The sequence below is a fragment of the Ptychodera flava genome, assembly GCF_041260155.1.
Source record: "Ptychodera flava strain L36383 chromosome 23 unlocalized genomic scaffold, AS_Pfla_20210202 Scaffold_24__1_contigs__length_23054250_pilon, whole genome shotgun sequence".
Taxonomy (NCBI): Eukaryota; Metazoa; Hemichordata; class Enteropneusta; family Ptychoderidae; genus Ptychodera; species Ptychodera flava.
The window spans coordinates 12,516,961-12,537,708 of NW_027248278.1; the positions used below are offsets into that span (position 1 = coordinate 12,516,961).

At 38.9% G+C, this 20,748-nt stretch overlaps 1 protein-coding gene across 1 annotated transcript in view; it reads left to right on the forward strand.

Moving 5' to 3' along the window:
- Nucleotides 1-2,399: 2,399 nt before the first annotated feature.
- Nucleotides 2,400-20,748, forward strand: part of LOC139124422 (uncharacterized) — a 31,101-nt gene continuing 12,752 nt past the window's right edge. The window contains exons 1-4 of the mRNA XM_070690555.1: nt 2,400-2,796; nt 4,999-5,121; nt 11,721-11,931; nt 19,846-20,058. Of these exons, the coding sequence (XP_070546656.1) occupies nt 2,521-2,796; nt 4,999-5,121; nt 11,721-11,931; nt 19,846-20,058 (823 nt within the window). The 5' untranslated portion in view covers nt 2,400-2,520. The remainder of the gene's footprint in view (nt 2,797-4,998; nt 5,122-11,720; nt 11,932-19,845; nt 20,059-20,748) is intronic.

Genomic DNA, 20,748 nt, shown 5'->3' on the forward strand with positions numbered 1-20,748 from the left:
ATCTAATCAGATATGGGTGTACGTCTCTAGTTGATAGTTTTTCAAATAAAATGTCATGTCTAATGTAATAAAAGGCTTCAGAGAAGTCCATGAAAGTAACAAACACAGGGGTATTATGGTTTTTATAATAGTTGAGAGTCTCTTTCAAGATAAAAATTGACATGTCTGTACTATGATTAGGCTTGAAACCGAACTGATTGTAGGTGTTTACGACAATGGGAACCGTCAAGCTACTGCAGCATTCAAATTACTTTAGTCAATGGGAAAATACGTTAAAGGACAATGTGTTCTGCCTTGACCCCTATCCCAAAATAGATTTGAGTTCTTGTCTAATTTTATGGCCTATACACACAGTCATTTATGAATCGTTGCGCGACTGTCGCTGTGTGGTGTGCGTAAGAAAATTAGAAAGACGGAATGGCCGCTATACGCACCTATCGCCGTGTTCGGAGACGGATTTCATTCACAAAACGGCATAAGTTTATTCTATAAACAGCATAGATGGCTGCCAACACATCTCCGAATTCACACGTTTTCCTCTTTGCGTCAAAAACGATCTTCTGTGTATCTTTAAGTGCGATTGCCAACGGCCCGGGGACCACTGCTTTTGACATGAAACCGCGACTTCTTACAACAGGAGCGGGTGGTCAGCGGGGGAGGGAAGTGACAGAAGTAGCGGCGCGTGTGATTGGCTATTCAATGTCAGTCCCCGAACGTTTGAAACGTGCAAACTTAGGGTATCACCGCGGCGCAAGCGCAGCTACAACCCAAAGCGATTTCTCGCGGACGCCAATACAGATCTGTATGAATGTAAGCAGCCAGAGAACGAACGGATTTCATGTCTGATTATCGATCATCGAATATCGCTCCTTTTTTGCATATGTTCCCCTTTACAGATACATGTGTTACAGGCAGAGAAGCAGCGAAGCCAAATGCAATACGCTGACATGTTCAGACCACGGTTTAAAGGAAAGTGGTTGTCGGAGCTGCGCATGTGCAACTTTCTTGTTTACAAACAATGTATTTCATGCACTATGTATAGTCAAAATAGCTGCGACATTTAAATTGTACGATGTACATTGAGACAAACATGTTTTAATTAACTTTCATCAATTGCCAACGTAGCTTGGATACAAGGTTTTTATCGGTCGTAGGGGTCCCAAGCGACCTTTGAGCGCCGATCTGACGACCTCCGCCCTTTAAGGAAAAAAAAACTATTAAAATGGTTCAAAATATTTCATCTCTGGTGAAATAATTGTCAGGTCACTTTATAACTTTATCTCAGACATACCGTACATGCGGTGAAGTCAGACAGCAGACCTTTCAGTGGATGTCAAATATCGTCTGTACAGATATCCAATCGTTGATCGCATCTTAAAGGCGAAAATGAGTTCGTTTCCGGTCGCTAACTTTAGAGAGTTTGTCTTGACCCAAATTTTATGCCCATGACCATCCCCAACTGGGGTAATGTCATTGTAATATCTAGCCTTTCAATGATGGGCTCCAATGAACGCCTTTCCGACGGCTTGGAGGTTTTAACCTTGGACCGCCTTTCGCTCGATTGCCCTTATTTCACCATTGACAATAGAGTGAAAAAAGCGACCTGTCTCGAGACATGACAGTAGCGCAAAAGATGACAATAGAGTGAAAGAAAGGCTACCGAGATATGACAGTGGCGGAAAAGGTTTAGTTAACCACTGGAATGGAACTGCGTACTCAGTGCTCGATGCTAAAGCAGAGCGTTATGAATAATAACTCAAATTACGTCAAGTACAAACTTTTAACACGATTGGAACTAATTTGGGATAATTGGATTTTCATATTTTTCAAATTTCTCAAAAGTGTTAGGTGCCGTATAGCTGAATGTTCCATTATTACAAATTAATCATAAAAACGGGAGGGCGTAGAACGCACCGTGAACTCTCAGCATCGTATGCGGGGCTAGCTCACTGCGTACTCTCCGTGTGTATGAAATTACGGGTATCTAGGTTCACCCCGTCGAACTGAGTTCCAGCTCCGTCAACTTGCAGAAACAGAATGATTCAAATCGTGAAAAATACACATAGGAACGGTACAGAGACGATCACAAATCAAAGGACACCTTTAGAAGAGCTATGGACAAGGAGTATAATATTAAATGCAGAATTTGAACGTTGAGTTGTGGAATTGAACTTCAGAACAGTAACATGGAAAGTAGTGATTTTGGCATGGTTTGGAGACCATAGACAGAAATCCTCATTGTTGGAAACGGTAGAATACTTCACATTCTTGTTTCTTATTCACGCGCGCCGATGGTTGCCGCGGTCACGGTCATAACTCATTCGTTGCAATGTACGCACCTGTGGATGACCAAAGTACATTGCCAAGCGAACATACTCCCGGCATGCATTGCGTTTCATGGGAGAGTCTTTCACTTTTTCATTCAGACGCGCATCTGTCACACCCTAAGCTTAACTGGTGTCGCACCGGCTGTATCGCTTTTCCTTGCAGGGAACACACAACCTATTACTGAGAGGAAAGATGGCTCTCAGATGGTGGCCCATCACCGCCGGCAGTCTAAACGGCAAGGCAACTTTACTCACCGTGTGTTTCATGTTCCTACCGAGTGTGCTGTGTAAAAACTCCAGCCAGTGCGTGGCCGAGTTGCAAAATGATACACTGCAGTTGGTCTACAGCCACACGGGAGAAACACTGACCTTAGCCGAAGCTGTAGGTTTGATTGTTGGCTTTGGAGTGTTCGCCGCCCTTATTGCCGAGGTGTTTAGTCTTATAAGAAAAAAGGTCTTCAAAGACAAGGTAAACATGCTTTTTTTGTTACATTCTGTTTGCGGCTTCTACTGAGATACTTGATTCTCCAACATTCTTTGGTTTATCAGACAGATTTCTGGCGATACCAAATGTGAATGTAAGTTAAAAAGAGCCTATTGAAATATTTGTTAGCAATTGATGGGTTTAGAGCGAAGATTTTAGATTGGGGCAAACGGACTCTGCTTTGACGTATTGAAATATGGAATTCTTCTACAAATTCATTCTCGGGTCCCTTTGAATATTGTTCGATAGTCAAAATTAATTGCTTCGGTTGGCAGCAGTCCAAGAATTGAAAATTTGCGTCGGCGTCACCTGGGTGTGACCCTTGCAGTGTGTCATAAGTATATACCAAAGGAATTAGACGCTAATTTTATTTTTCCAATTCAACATCCATGCTTCAAATTACCAGGCCATTTCGACTTCAACGGAAACTCAATAACCGATAGGATTACGTGTTTTGCAGCCTACTCATTCAGACCACTGAAAACCAACGTGTCATTAGGTTAATGACACGTTGGTTTTCACTAATTTTGCAGTATTCTTCCTTCTTTATCCAATCACAGCATGAGGCTGTATCACGTGAGCTGAAACTACTGTAACACTGAAAAGCAAACAAGAAACCAAATAACCGATACATTTAATTCTTGTCGAAGAACGTGCCTCGGGTACAGATATTCGGACTCTCAAACTGTCACAATTCTTTCCTGATCTACCGCTTGTGGGGGTTCATTTTAAAGCTCTTGGTGTAGGAAACCTTTTCATCGGCTTAACTTTTCGAAATTCGAAAATTTTATTTTTCACCATAGAGTTAATACAGGGATGGCAGCCATTTTGAATTTAAAATATCGGTAAATCTCGAGTTATTTGTTTCTCTAGTACCAATTTGCACGGTGACCCCTTTGAAAGGGAATGGTTGAAAGATTCCTTAAGGAAAGTTTGAGCAAAAGTTTAAGTCTTTCACTTTCGAGGCGCATACTACCTTAAAGGCGTACTTTCATACCGTAGTTGTCGATTTGTTTAACAATCGTTCATTTATGTTGGTGCTCAATTAGCTGTACCCAATGATGTATTTACCGTTTTGTTCTTTTTCGTAAAGTGCGGCTGCTTTCTGCTACTTCCAAAGTAATATGAGGTTGTTCACAAAATACCGAGATTTATGCCTTAGTACATCGTGCAGCGGAGGTACTGTCGACGCGTACGCAGGTACATAGATCCCGGTATTTTTGAATAACCTTATTATTATACACATTTTTAGTCCAATTTTACCTGGAAAAAAGTCGACATTAACGCGTTGTTGGGATGCCCATCGCGCACTGCACCGAGCGATCGCGAGCAAGCTGGGAACACAGGCGGAGAAGACGTTATTACTATCATTGAATTTTTCTCACTGTTTTCTCTATCAGTTCATTTTCCTTTCTTCACGCTCTTACTAATCGGAGTAAATAAAATAAACGAGTATATAACCTAACCTAGCCTCGGGGAAGGGGTTGCTCCCAATATTTTCATACGGGGTGTGCTGCCTAGGTTAAAAACGTCTACCCATGTGTATTGTCAAAAACAGACCCATTGTTAGGGACTTTTTGTCAAAATCAAACCCATAGCTATAGTGAATAATGCAGGGAGCAAAAAACAAAATACGCCGACCAGTTGTCAAGTAGAATACTAGCAAACAAATGGAATTAACAGCCCATGAGCTGAAATGTCATTGAATTTGTTCAAGTTCAAATGTTTGACAGTGTAATAAAGATTTATAGTATGTCTTTCGAGCATAATCAAAGTGCAAATTTCGTAAAATTCGTATTGTACTTCTGGAAGTGTAGAAAGTTGTTTCTGATAAATATTTTAAACCTAGAGAAATGCGGGCTGGCAGAAAAAAAGTTTCAGAGGCCTCAATTATAGAGATTAAAATTAGCCACTGTTAATTTCCAGAACAATGGACATATTCAAATTAAATTTTGTTAATTTCATGATATGGTAGACGGCATCACATCTGCTAAGAACAATGATATCGAATGAAAAAGATCTTACGCATTGTTTGAAATGGGTGCGTCACTTGTTATCATGGCATACACCTTTTAATGTTGTACTGTCCCCATTTTTTTGCTGTTGTATGACATTAGAACATTCTTTACAAAATCTATGCCAGGCACACTCCTAATTCTTGTTGTTTTCTCATATCTTCTGTTTTAGGAGAATCTTGACTCCTTTTTCGACGCTGGTGGGAAAGTTTCTGTCGGCCTTACTGCAACTACCATAGTATCTAAGTGGACATGGGCGGCCACTCTGCTGCAGTCGTCAACCGTGGCTTCCAAGGTGATTATTCATTCATTTGCATATCAAGGTCAGGGATCATGCGCACTGTTTTTTTTCTATAATACGAACAGCGCAGCTTAATGATCCATCGAGGAAACAGAAAATCGAGGAAACTTATGAAAGGGAAACTAATGAAACGTGAAGAGAAAAAAATCAAAATCACGTGATAATAAGTAGGGTTGGCATAACGGCTAATTAACTCTGTTGAGATCGTACATCGTTAAAATACCGCCGATTTATAAATGATCTTCACGAAATAGAGATATTGAATTATAATATCCACTTTCCTTTTTACTGCTCTAAAATAATTTCATTTAAAAAAATTAAACTCGAAGATTATCCTGTTAATTATTCATGATGGGAGACGAGAACGAGGTTCACAAAGGTCATCAGCTGCGCGAGACCTAGTCTGGTTCCCTGACCATTTCCCCGGTAGAGGGCGTGGGGAAATATAGGGTCAGGTACCGGGTAGCCATCTTGAACAGAATTTTGTTCAAGATGGCGGAGGTTAGTCACCTGACAGAACATGCTACAACAAATATGGCTGCTACCATGAAAACGCCGGTCAAAATTCGACTGGATCAGAATTATGTTCGAACACAGGTATCCGAACCAAAAAACATTGGCACATGAGACGGGAAACATAAACTGAAAGGATTAATCCAGAAGTACGGGGAAATAGAGGTGATTGAAGGCTGGCTGTGATATCGCAGCAGTACTTGTTGCGTGTATCGAACGCGCTAGGGTCATTGAGGTCATCGCCGACTGTGGCGTGACCCCAATGACCCGAGCACGTTCGATACACGCCACAAGTACTGCTGCGATATCACAGCTAATTGAAAGCAAACTTTGTTGGAACTGTGAACGACGATTGATTTCGATGGATAGAATGGTGTCCGAATTTCGTGAAAAATGCAAGGCATCATGTCGACGTTCTAAAGTGTTAAGAGGTGTGCTAAATCACAGTGGCTAAATCATGGAGGTAGAAAGTCTTTCTTTCTACCTCCACGGCTTTTGTGGTACAAACAAGAAGTTGGTGTCAAGTGAGCCTGAAAGTGAGAAACCCAAGAAAGATGAGAAAAAGTTACAAGTGTTACTTTCATCCAATCACAGCTTGTTTTATTTTAACCCAATAGCGTCCATGTTTACATTAGCCGGTACCTGACCCTATATTTCCCCACGCCCTCTACCGGGGAAATGGGTCAGGGAACCAGACTGCGCGAGACCTAACGAGAATTTACGTAGACTCCATGTTTGTTTGTAACTAAGGGCACCGTTTCCTCATACCGTAGCACCTGACGGTGAGTTCGGTATCTTAAACCTCACGAACTCACCAGGTTCGATCATAAGATCTTCACGGTAGAAAAGATCGCCCTGGCCTGTAACTGACCAGTCCATTCACACTAATGTCTCGCGTAAACAGAATGCCATGTCCAAAATCTCCGCGTTTTGTTTGGAGGAAATCACACGATGGGTATCTTCAACAAGTTTGCTGCATTCAAAGTAATGTTCCAGACTATTCCGCATTATATTAAAAGCGAGGATGTAGCCGAGTGGCTTCGATCCTTGAATTCTTTGCTTGATAATATAGTCAGGTGGCTTAACAAAAATATCGTTACACGGATGACAAAAGTGCCAAATTTGGTACAGAGGTTCGCATATATGTGTAGATCAAAATTAGCTATTGCTCCAAAAATTTGGGCCAGCGGAAAGGCTCGATGACGTCATAAATTCAAAATGGCCGCCGTTATATTGCTTAAAAATGATAAAATACGGCTAATTCAGGCAGTTTTCAATATTTTTTTGAATAAACTGACAGAAACATCCCAAATTACAAATACAACATAACATTGATGCAAATCAATTATTGTGATGACGTCATAAAGCCAAAATGGCCGACCAAATTCAAAATATCCCCCATAATATCGTGTGATAATGTTCAAATACTCTTAATTAAGTCTGTGTCCAGCATTTTAGTGCCTGAGCTGAAATTAACACCTCAAATTACGGACACCTATAATTGATGAAAATTAATTATTGTGATGACGTCATAAAACCAAAATGGCAACTGAAAATTACAAAATGTCCTATTATGACGTTCACTTTGCTTAGTACAATGACCCATTTATGTGACAAAATGATAGTTCAAAGGTAATGTACAATTTGTCTTGATGATCCATGAACTCAAAATAAATGATAAATGTACCAAAACTCAGCCAATAACCTCAACACAAGTTACAAAACTATTATGAAATTATTGATTATTTAACAATGGCCTCTGTCTGAAAAACTGAATCAATGTAAAGGAAATGAGGGCAACTTTACGCATCGGTTCTACCTTTGAAAGTGTTACGATATAGTGAGTAGATCAATTATAGTAGTGTGATTTCATGATAACAAAAAACATGGCAAGAAACCGGTGAATAAATCATGCCTTGACCTTGGTCATGTGACCTTGGTCCCCGAAAAAAGGTTTTATGTTTGTGATTTGGGTCTTTTGCTTCCTTTGTTTGAGAAGCCTTTTTCGTTTGTTGAATTTTCTGTTATTTATATCTCGATGTGTGGTGACAGACACATAATTTTGTACTACAGTATTTCTCTTTTCGGAGGATGTGCTGGCCTAAAAAGACCGTTTCGTCAGAGTTATATGAACAAAGAGAATACTTTTTTGCCTTTTGAAGGTAGCTTGCCTTGCTTTTTTTGCAGCTTTCGTGAATTTTATGAAAAGCGTCTTTGCCTTTCGTGTTTGGCATCGTTTTGCTGTTTGGAAACCAAAAACATAAAAAACGCCAGGAAGCGAAGTACATAAACAGAAATTCGAAGATTAAACAAAAACAAGAACTCAGAAAGATTCACAGATTCATCAAAAATCTTGCAAATCAAACCTTACCAAATGTTGAAATCAAAGCATTAAGCAAAGGCTTGAAATTTATTTCCATTCCAAAGTGCCTATACAGAAAAATTGTCCAATCAGATATAAACAAATTTATTCGCATCATAAGATTGTGCAATATCATGAGAAACAAACGATCAATCAATCAATCAGACATCTGTTCTAAGATAAGTCCAATGTCGACACTACTAACAGCGGAAAACCCAAAATTGTAAAACTGTCTCGAAGCAACTTAGATCGATAGAGGAAATTCTATTCGCAACCCACAACAGAAAGAACATAACTCTAATAGAAAAGATTGCTCTGAACAATCTGACTGAAAACAAACAAATCGCAATAAAACCCATCAATAAAGGAAGAGGCATAGCAATTGTGAATACGACAAATGACATTAAAGAAAGTTAGGCAACACTTGGCAACATTAACTATACGTTGGATATTGTATATGAAATCATTTATCTGCGACACGAAGATCCTTGACGAGGTGATTTACAGTTTCCCCATTCCCATAAGTAAAATAATTTGTACACCACGATGGTATCTCCTGCCAAACATACACAGAACCCAAGCAGAAGGAACAATCATCATCCAAAGTCTCGATAGAAATGGCTGCTCGAGCCCAATAAACCAAATCTCGGAATTTCTAGACTTTGTCATAAAACCAATCACGCAAAGACGACTTACATATGTCAGGGACACAAAAACTTCATTAACTAGTTAGAATCAATAAAATACAAGCAAACTCTATTCTGGTAACATTAGACGTTGTATCGATGTAGAAAAACATGCCAAAAATGAAGCCATAAATGCAGCGATCGTAGCGTTGGACTCTGAAACAGTACCAGCCAACTGATACGATACAAAAACCAACTAACAACGTACATGAAAGCCTTACTGCCGATTATTCTGAAACGCAACATATTTTAATTCAACTGAGAAAATTACAAACATATCTATGGATGCAGCATAGCCTCACTAAAAACAGCTGATATCACATACCATGAAACGGAGAAAGTTATGTTAAATCCCAATCCGGTCAAATAATCGTATGGAAACGTTTAACGATTTACTCAGGAACAGAATATAAACCTATAACATTCGAACATTTGTCGAGGAATGCAACACCATGTACCCTACGTTCAACTTGGGAATTCATAATTGAACATTCTATCGACAAAATCTCATACCCTGACCTTGTGGTCTTCAAATGTCAGAGACGCAACTGAGAGAGATGCTCGACTGCAAAACCCACACCAAACCATCTGACGATATTATCTGCCACCAATCTTCAAATGATTCATTAAAGAAAGGTGAATTACTCAGATATGTTCGCACATGCAACAACAATATGGACTTCATAAAAAGGTCAATTTCTCGACGCAAAAACTTCAACAACGAGATTGAAAAAAAGACATAGCTTGTATCGAAAAGAAGTTAATGTAACAAAATGTCAGCTATCCTTCATCAACAAAAATAAGAGTAATGAAAAAAACTTGTCAGCACAACCTCATCAAAAGAAGCCGAATCAAACAATGTGATAAGAAACTGGAAAATAATGAAGGGCGATTAAACGCTGGCCATGGTTTTCCAGAAAACCTGTAATAACGTATGAAAGGAAGAAAAACATACAGGATATCCTCCTTTAAGCAAAATTCAAACACAAGGAGAGTACAAATGAACGGTCTGAGCAACAATTCACGCAACAATCAGACCACAACATAATGATCTTAGCATCTCTACTTGATGGCTACCATCAAACTAAGCATGTTGGAATACAAGACCATTCAAGTGACTGAAGAAGGGGTCCCACTTTGGCCCGAAACGCCGCTAGGAGGAATCACCATCATAAAACCTTTTCTCTTGGACTAAGGTCACATTACCAGGGTCAAAGCACTATCGATTCACTGGTTTCTCACCATGTTTCCCTATCACGAAACCACATTGATTTAATCATTATACTGTATCATAAACAAGGTTGAACCAGTGTGTGAAGTTGCCTTCATTTCCTTTTATATCGATTCGATTTTTCAAACACAGATCATTGTTTAATAATAAATAATCTCATAAGAGTTTTTACTTGTGTTGAACTTATCGGCTAAGTTTTGGTACATTTATCTTTTATTTTGAGTTTATGGAATATTAATACAAATTGTACATTACCTTGAAACTATCATTTTGTCACGTAAATGGGCTATTGTACCAAGCATAGTTAACTTCATAATCGGCCATTTTATAACTTTCGGTTGCCATTTTGGTTTTATGACGTCATCACAATAATTAATTTGCATCAATTATATGTTTTGTCTGTAATTTGGGGTGTTAATTTCAGTTCAGGCGATAAAATGCTGAAACAGGCTTAATTAACAGTGCTTTAACATTTTAGACAATGTTACGGCGGACATTTTGAATTTGGTCGGCCATTTTGGATTATGACGTCATAATAATTGATTTGCGTAATAATTTAGAATGTTTGTGTAGTTTATTCAAAAAAATATTGAAAATTGGCCGAATAAACCGTATTTTACCATTTTTAAGCAATATAATGGCGGCCATTTTGAATTTATGACGTCATCAAGCCTTTCCGGTGGCCCAAATTTTTGGAGCAATAGCTAATTTTGATCTACACATGTATGTGAACCTCTGTACCAAATTTGGCACTTTTGTCATCCGTGTAACGATCTTGCTGTTTTTTGTTGCTAAGCCACCTGACTAATAGGTTATGTAGGTTTTGGGTTCGCATTTGATCGGCTGAGGCTGAATTTTTATGACACTATACGAAAATAGCTCTAATAATGATGATTATGATAATGATGTTGAGATGATGATGATGATGATGATGATGATGATCGTAATTGTAATGATGATGATGATGATGATGATGATGATGATGATGATGATGGTGATTGTGATGATGATGATCATGATGATAATGATGATGATGATGGTGATGATCGTAATTGTAATGATGATGACGATGATGATGATGATGATGATGGTGATTGTGATGATGATGATGATGATGATGATGATGATGATGATGATGATGATGATGATGATGATGATCGTAATTGTAATGATGATGATGATGATGATGATGATGATGATGATGATGATGATGATGGTGATTGTGATGATGATGATCATGATGATAATGATGATGATGATGATGATGGTGATGATCGTAATTGTAATGATGATGATGATGATGATGATGATGATGATGATGATGATGATGATGATGATGGTGATTGTGATGATGATGATCATGATGATGATGATGATGATGATGATGATGATGATGATGATGATGATGATAATGATGATGGTGATGATGGTGATTGTGATGATGATGATGATGATGATGATGATGATGATGATGATGATGATGATGATGATGACTATTATTATTGGATCGACTTGCCCTAGATATTATTGGAATTCAACAACCATACACCGCAATTACAACACAACTTAAACAGAAAGCTTTATTTAGACTCCAGCAGTATCGGGAAACTCCCTATAGCTTCTTGCAATTAATTGGTCCCAGCTTGTTTCCAGACAAAATTGTCCTTGAAGATATCTCAGAACACTGTTCCAAGAGGACGAATATATTAACATATTTCTTTGTTCATTATTGAGGGTTACTAACCGTATTCTACAATTTATGGAACACTCGTATTTACTCGTCACACCTGTTCACTTTCAGTATGGAGTGAGTGGTCCGCTCTGGTACGCAGCGGGCGCCACTGTCCAGATCATTCTGTTTGCCATCCTGTCCATCCAACTCAAGATCCGAGCTCCCGGCGCCAAGACATTTCTTCAGGTGACGCATGCCAGATTTGGATTAAAAACACATTCGGTATTCTGTGCGTTTGCCCTACTGACCAACATTATTGTAACAGCCATGCTTATGCTTGGTGAGTAGCAATTTTCAAGTTTAAAACCCTTTCCCTGCCAGATAGTATCACTTGCCTATCTTCCAAATCAGTAAAGAGCGGTATCAAATCAACTATATCGTATTTTTCATCCACTTTGCTTGGTCTGTTATAGCAGCTCTTGTCCATAAAAACCGTACTTATAGTATATACGTTTTCAAGGGCCTTCATACGTTCATATTGTTTTGTTAAAATGCACCATATAAGACATGCTGTACTTTATTAGTTTTAACCATAAAATATGAACTTGGCAGGATAAAGAATAAAGTATATAATCAATGATTATACCAGTGAATGTATACAAAGAAAGAGTTTAAATTTTTCTTACACGTTATACTTTTCTGGATACACGAATGATGTGAAAAGAGCAATGGATACGTTTCTCATGTGACGTGCATGATATATCTTGCTCTCGGATTTCATGCAGCACGCGTTGCTTTCCGACAAATGTCTGTCACCTGAAAATGCGGTGCCGATCGAGACTGAAGCTTCACTGTGGCTATTTCCTTTCGGTTTAGATTTGCAAAACTCTCATTTTACAAATGTCTTTACAAAATGCCTTTCGGATGTCGGAAGAACCGACTGGGTTGCTGAACGAGCAGTACGGACGTGCAGGTAGGGGGGGGGCACTTATTCAGAGAAGTGGTAGGGGTGTGCGGCCTCACAGAAAAATCAAGGGCCCATTTTAGACCTAAAATCTCGTTATTTTAGGACCCGGTTTTAGACCTTTATGGCCTTTGACCCAGGTCAAAAGTCATAGTGTCAAAATTTGTAACATGTTACAGGGTGAAAAGCAAGTGTTTGCATAATCGGGTTACTGGCAAAGCCTACCACTGTACCACATTTTACTTATGTTGTTGCTGACTCTGGAAATACTAAAAAATGGGGTGACAGACACCGTCTTTCACTCTCACCAAATTTTGGTCCAGCCTCTAAAAATTGTCAGTTATCTGCAGCTACAGTTCGCCTGGTGTTTTTTTTTAAATTTCAAAAGAACAGAAACCCTTGCCGTTATCCGTAATGTGGCCATGGTCGACCTGTCATGGGTAATGGTGCCACTTTGTTTGGATATTTTCTATTGGGCTAAAATCTTCCCTATATAGAGTTTAGATCAATTACAACGCTTACAGGCAAGCCTTGCCACTTCGATGCCTGGTATGCATGTTTTTTACACACACTAAACATTTTCATATCATTAACAGGAACGAAATTAATGACTGGTCTGGTCGTAAAGACATTAATTTGCACCCCAGACTGGTGATAGTAATCTATCTCAAGGCTTACATGTCACATATATTTCGGTGTCGGTTTTCTGTTGTTTATCCTGTTACAAACAATCCAGTCATTAGGTTCCTTCCTGTTAATGACATGAAAACGTTTAGTGTGTTTAAAAAACATGCATACGAGGCATCGAAGTGGCAAGGCTTGCCTGTAAGCGTTGTAATAATGGTGGGTATAACTAGCTGTAGTGACCCAGGCCGCTTCTGCGCTCAACTTGTGAACAAAGACACGCGATCAGTGGCATTTTGCCAAGGGCGTACATACCTTCAATCTATTGAACTGAAATATTGTCACGTTAAATTCAACAAGATGTATGGTCGTTTGCAGTAAACAATATCGTCAAAGTAGGGCATGGAGAGTGCAATGTCAGTCATTTCAATTGACCTGCATCATCGTGATTGTCACTTCCCTTGAACTTTCACAAATGAAAACTTATATTTAATAGTCGCTACTTTTATTTTGACGTGACTCCAAAGTCCAATTCGGATATTGTAATTATGAGGGTTTTAACAGGACTATGTATGGTTCTATATTCAACAAAGAAAATATGCGATGACCTTTACCGTAGATACCAACGATCCACCAGTATTTACGTAGCAATCATGTACTGAATGATGACATAACGTGGCAGCCGTTTAGTTTCTTGTTCTATTTGAGGTTGATTAGAAAACCGCAGTCATCAAAGCGATGCAAGTTGAATGATCTATGCGATGATCAGCGAAACAATAGAATACATTTTCTGCTGAAAATATCCTAAAATAACCTTTATTTGGCTGGAACAATGTGTGCGTTTGCCCTGATGACGAAAGTTATGGTAACAGCCATGCTTATGCTTGGTGAGGAACTATTTCTGAGATTAAAGCCCTTTGCCTGCCTGACATTATCACTCTCTCATCTGGCAAGTCGATAAAGAGCGGTATTAAACCAAGTATATTGTATTTTTTCATTCTCTTGGCTTCTGTTATAGCTGTTTAAGTACGTAAAAATCGTATTTAAAGTATAAACGTTTTCAAGGGCCTTCATATGCTCATATTGTTTTGTTCAAATGCACCATATGGAACATTTTGTAATTCATTATAGTTTTTAGCTAACGTGTTCATCCACGTGGGCTAATGTCGCAGCGATGTCAGTGTGTCTGTGTGTGTGTGTGTGTCTGTCTGTCTGTCTTGCAAATGGCAAGAACTGATAAGTTTTTGGTGGGTGTGGCTTGCCTAATTGTTGCTCATTTGCATAATTAATGATATTAGAAAAAAACTGAAATATATTGAGAACGACTGCACATAATTTGATGAAATTTGCTACAAATGTTGATCAAACCAAGATACTAGATATATCAGCCGTGAAAGATATTAAGGAGTATCATAAAAGATAAATGCTAATTTGCATAATTAATGAACTTTTCTAATTAGGGATATAACTGAATTGACAGGATCAAAATTGACAAAACATGATATAACATTACTGACAGTCATTAAGCACTTTTACTTCAGCCGATTTCTAATTTGCCTATTTAATTAACTTTCCTGATTAGGGATATATATATATATATATATATATATATATATATATATATATATATATATATATATGAATTGACTTGACCATATATATTATATATATATATATATATATATATATATATATATATATATATATATATATATATATATATATATGAATTGACTTGACCAAAGTCGATGAAACTTGCTACATATATTGAAGATACTATGATACAACATTCTTGAAAGTCATTAAGCATTTTCACTTCATCAAACTCCTAATTTGCATATTTAATGAACTTTTGGAACTAGGGATATATATTTGAATTGACTTGACTAAAATTGATGAAACTTGCTATGTACGTTAAAGTCACAATGATATAGCATTATTGGAAGTCATTAAGCGTTTTTTACTTCAGCTAATTCCTTATATGCATATTTAATTAACTATCCTAATTTGAGATGTATATCCGAATTGACTTCATCAAAGTTCATAAAACGTGCCACGTACATTGAAGATACTATGATACAACATTACTGAAAGTCATTAAGGAGTTTTACTTCAGCCAATTCCTTATGTGCATATTTAATGAACTTTTCTAATTAAGGATATTTATCTGAATGGACTCGACCAAAAATGATGAAACTTGCTACATATATTGAAAATGCTATTATACAACATTATTGAAAGTCAGTGAGCATTTTCAATTCAGCTAAATCCTTATTTGCTATTTACATATTTAATGAACTTTCCTAACTGCTGAACGAGAGCAGTGCGGAAGTGTAGGAACATATACTCATCAACCAGATATGAACTGAATTGCCTCGCGTGCACATTTTGTAAAGTACTTCTTGGGGTATTGGCTTTTATGACATTACATTGTTTTTATTCCCGAAATTAATCCAATCTATCTAAATTTGACATTATCCCCACTGTATTACGCAATGAAAAAAAGAAAAGAAACCATTTGAAAAATTATGATCCAACAATATCTGTCGATGCAAGTGCAAATGGCTGAGCAGGCTCTTAACTGGCAGAGGTCGCGTTTGCGTATAAATTCTGCATATTTCACATATAATTGCCATGTAGAACGAGTTGACCTACTTCACAGTATCTCAATGCGCCCAAAAACGATACAATCATCTGTGCCGCGCCGTGTAGCAGCAAAATGAGTTCGTGACCTTTGAAGTACGCGTTTCAAAAAATAAATACCCATGGGAACCTGCTCACCACGCCACGCAACTCATGTACAGCTGACTATGGTGCACTTGTCAGGCGATGGTCGATGATTCTGGTTATTGCCTATATTGTCAAGTTCAATGCCTAATTTACGGAAACACGAACTCTGTCTAGTGTATTCGAAGCTCTGCGTACAGGTTGTGCACACGGCCTCTACCACGTGCTGTCCTGTGGACAGTGTGGTACAAGCCGTCGGCCTACCACCGTACCGCCGGGAAACGCAGACCTATTGTACGCAGGAGCATGGCAGGAGCTAGCCTACTGCTCCTGATTTAACATCAATGCCAACATGGAAATCTCATGAAAAATTTGTCATTGTTGGTTCTGTAGCTAATACAATCTTGAAAAGCAACTTAAAAGACACAGACTGTCAATACGTCGCCATAATATTATGCTGATCTCAGCGGAACCATGCCGGAATATAAATTCGCTGACACACACACAAGATTGAAAAGTGTCACTCTACATCTCATTCTCAGAGAAAAATGCATTGATCAAATATTATGACGCTAACCTTCGATAATCTAGCTTTTGGTTCGCTATGTCCAGAGTAACCCACACGATTCTTAAAGTCAAACGTCGACACGACGACATCAACAGTCAAAACTCAAGATTAGCGATCAGCGCGGCCGAGTGACTGAATTCAGAAATCACTTTGTGTAAAATGTTTTAGTGCAGCAGTACATGAAGTAGGTCATGGCCTTGGACTCTGTGCACGAACCTGATTGGACACTTCAATACCTTTGACCCAAAGTTATTATTCATCAGCACTTCCATGCCATGAGGCTAGGTAGAGAACGTATTACGTACGCAGTGTACGCTGTGTGTTAGGAACGCACACAGCGAATGCACAGTGTACACTGCGTACGTACGCAGGGCTAGCGAGAGAGTTGCCGACATCGACGGTTATTTACGAAAAAAGAATAAAGACTGGCATTTTTGGAAGCGATCGAGTAGCTGCGGTAGGCAGGGATACGACTTGGGCCCAAGAACGCTGAATTTCGGCAGTAATTTGGCTTTTTACGTCAAGTCCAAAAATGGATTTGAAGTCACCAACTCTACGTACGGGTCTTTGCAGGGCTGTGGTGAGCGGGGCTATTAATAGCTGTAGCGGAACACACAGCATCGTACGCAGGGCTAAGAACGTATGTACTCATTTCTGGCGATCGAGCAGCGAGGGAAACAATCAATTACCAAGGATGAAGCTAATTTGCTAAACGATATTTTATCTTGAATAGTGAGTTGAATGAGTAATAAAATATCATATTTTTAATGTTCAATACGAGGTTGAAACACGGAGGGACCGTGGTTGAAACCAGAGCTATCCAGCTGTAGCCAACCTGGACAAGCACATTTCACAGCGCCCTCAACAGTCGATTGTTTTCACTTGTCATACGCGGCGTAACAGAAAATTTAAAACTTTCATAACTTCATTAATATCCAAGCCACGCCCACCAAAACCTTTTCAGTTCTAGCCATTTGAATTCTGAAGATGTCTACCAAATTTGACTGAAATACGTTCAGCCGTTTTTGAGAAAATGGACCAACAGACAGACAGACAGACAGACAGACAGACAGACACACAGACGGACAGACAGACAGACATCGCTGCGACATAACCTCGCTGCGCGCATGCGCACGCGAGGTAAAAACACCAATAAAAATTGCAGATTCAGCATTTTTTCCATGGGTTCTTTGCAAAGAAGCTTGTCTTTGTGTCAGTTGCTGTGCCATCTACAGCATGGTGACTCAACGGTTTGAAACGAATTTTCGAAGTGACTGCTCATACCGAGTCTTTTGTGAAAGTTCAAGGGAAGTGACAATCACGATGATGCAGGTCAATGGAAATGACTGACATTGCACTCTCCATGCCCTACTTTAACGATATTGTTTACTGCAAACTACCATATATCTCGTTGAATTTAACGTGACAATATTTCAGTTCAATGAATTGAAGGTATGTACTACCTTGGCAAATGCTGCTCAACGCATGCCTTTGTTCACAAGTCGGGCGAAGAAAGGGCTTGGCTCATTACAGCTGGCTATACCCACATTAGTACGAACTTTAGCACATCGCATTTGCCGCAAGCATTCGGCTGAAAAGAGGAAGATTGCACAAAAAAGCCAAACAGAGAATTAAATCACGGACTTTTTACCAAGGTTAATGTCAACTTTTCCCGACACATACGCATTAATTTTGGTCTTCAAACGTGACCAAGTTCATCAGAGAGGGAAGGTGTGATTTGTATATTGAGTACTTGCATCATTGCAAAATAAAATCTCTTGCTCTTATCCTATGAACTATTCTTCTACTCTTCGAATCGTCTGAGCAACTTAATATATGCGAGGTTATTTGGACATTTTACAGACGACTATCATAAATTTTGATTTCAATTTCCCAAATATTTACCCGGCAGGACTTTGAATTTTATAAAATGCCGACATTCTGTGAATGTAGTAGCATGTTTCTTCCGAGTTAGGAGACCGGCTTTTGGTGTTTTATTAGGGAACGAGATCCACATTTTAGAACCCGCGCTTTCGCAACACTACGATTGAAGGGTTTTAGGAGAGATTATTGAAAGAGTGTCGGCCATTTTTGCAACGCTCAAAGAACGGAAAACCCACATAGGCAACGAACCGAGTCCAATTGTATGAAGAGCCGCGTCGTTAAATCAGACACCATTGTACATCAGTCAAACAGAATGTCTTTCAAAGAGAGGATTCATTGAGGAGGGTTTATTGTAGCCGCACAGAAAATTGAGTGCCTGGAGGAGCCGTTCTTTCAGAACTTTGCTAAAGTTAGAAGCGCATCCATCCATTCACGTGACTTTGTCAAGTAAAGCAAATTTTCTAAATGCCTAGCTATTGAAATGACATAGAAAAATGTATGAGTCCGGTGCAAAAAACGTTTTCTTTACATTTGACTCGACTCCAGTGAGCATAATGGCAATGAACGTTCATTGGAAGGTCATTCGAGTCACTCTCATAGTTACGATTTTGATTCTGGCGTAAAGAATTTCACGATTCCCGTACTTTTATCGTCACTGTCACTCACTTTTGTTTGTGGGAGTGAAGGTTGCCTGAGACCCGAGGGACTTCACCAACAAATTCTTGAAAAATAAATGCAAGAAAAGTGTGTTTTCGGACGACAAAATGTCCTTTGCAGTTTAGAACAATTATGAACAATCGTGTATGAACTGTAATGCTGAAAAAAGTATGCGAATTGTGACAATATATACACTCATATATCGCAGTGTAGATGTCAAGGTCATTCAGTTCCCGCCGGCACAGCCTTGTCAGCCGTCGCACGTCGTCGCACCCTGGTAGAAGTAAGCAATGCATTTCGGTAATTCGGTTCAGCTTCGCTCATAGGGGTCACCGTGATCCATTTTTTGAGATCATATGAAACTTAAGTTCTGTGATGGCACACTGACATTAGGTCAGAAATGTAGGATGATAAATCCTTGATGCATTGTTGAACTTTCGGAAAGAATGAGAAATTAAATTTTCGGCCTAAAAAATTGACAACAATGGTATTGTGAAATCTTCTGCTTTGTGGTGAATTCCTGTGACCTAAAGACTGTTTTGTGAAACAAACAAAGGAATACGGTTTGAATATCAGTTGTCCGTGTCAGTCAAATGTTTCAATTGACGTCTTGGGACTGAATTGCCTCTTTACGATAAATGAATAATTGAAATTGACAAGGCAACGATGCACTTATTGACATCAGTTTCAACGCCTGAAGATAAAAAGGCATCCTATATATGACATGCGTGTTATAAATTTCATTAATAACGTAAATTTCAAGCACTGTTGACTCGTGATACATAAATCGTCACATTTCACTTTGTTCTGGTTTAATGCCATCATATTAGGTGGAGCAGCGGTCTTGACATCGTTGGTTGACGGACTTAGCGTCGAATTGGCTGCCATGATTCTAGCCGCCGTCATCGGGGGATATTCGTATATTGGAGGTCTCGGCGGTACTTTCTACGTGTCCTACTTCAACACCGCGCTGATTTTCATCATCACTTTGATCTTCGTCATCAAGATTTACAATAGCCCGGATGATGAAGACAACCCACTGGGTAAGATCGAATGGTGACGCATTGTGTTTCCTTTGATTGATAATCGAGTATTTTTAGGGCCTGTTTGTTAGTAATTGTTGTTTTTTAACCCTTTCAGCACCATAGTTTTACCCAAACCAATTGTTATCAAGGGTAATCTTGGAGCTGTCTACAGAGAAGTGGGGGCGAACAGGTTAATGACAGCAAACTAAGAATAAAACTCGGGGATCACCGAGCAAAGTTTCATACTAGAGAAACACATTACCTAATATTTATTGATATTTGAAGTTAAAGAGGGATACCATCCCTGTCTTCTCTCTGTGACGGAAATCAAATTTTCAGTTTTAACAAAACTAAGCTGGTGAAAACTTTATTTCCTCTATTATCTTCATAATAAGCCCCCCACGAGTGGAGGCCAACTGAACGTTGTAAAAGTTTGCGAGTCCGATTATCTGTCCCCGATGTGCATTCTACCTTTAACGGCAGATGTGTGACTCGTGAACAGATTTTCAGATTCCCAAATTTTGTACAATACTCTGCCGGTACGCTGCTTGCGATGCCGTCTTGTTACGGTGAAAAGGGGAAATCAAGTTCTCCTATTGAGTTAAGTTAGATCGCGCCTCGGGGACGGATATTTGGACTCTCTAACTTTTGCAATTCTTTTCTGATATACCTCTTGTGGGACTTCGTTTTAAAGCTCTTGGTATAAGA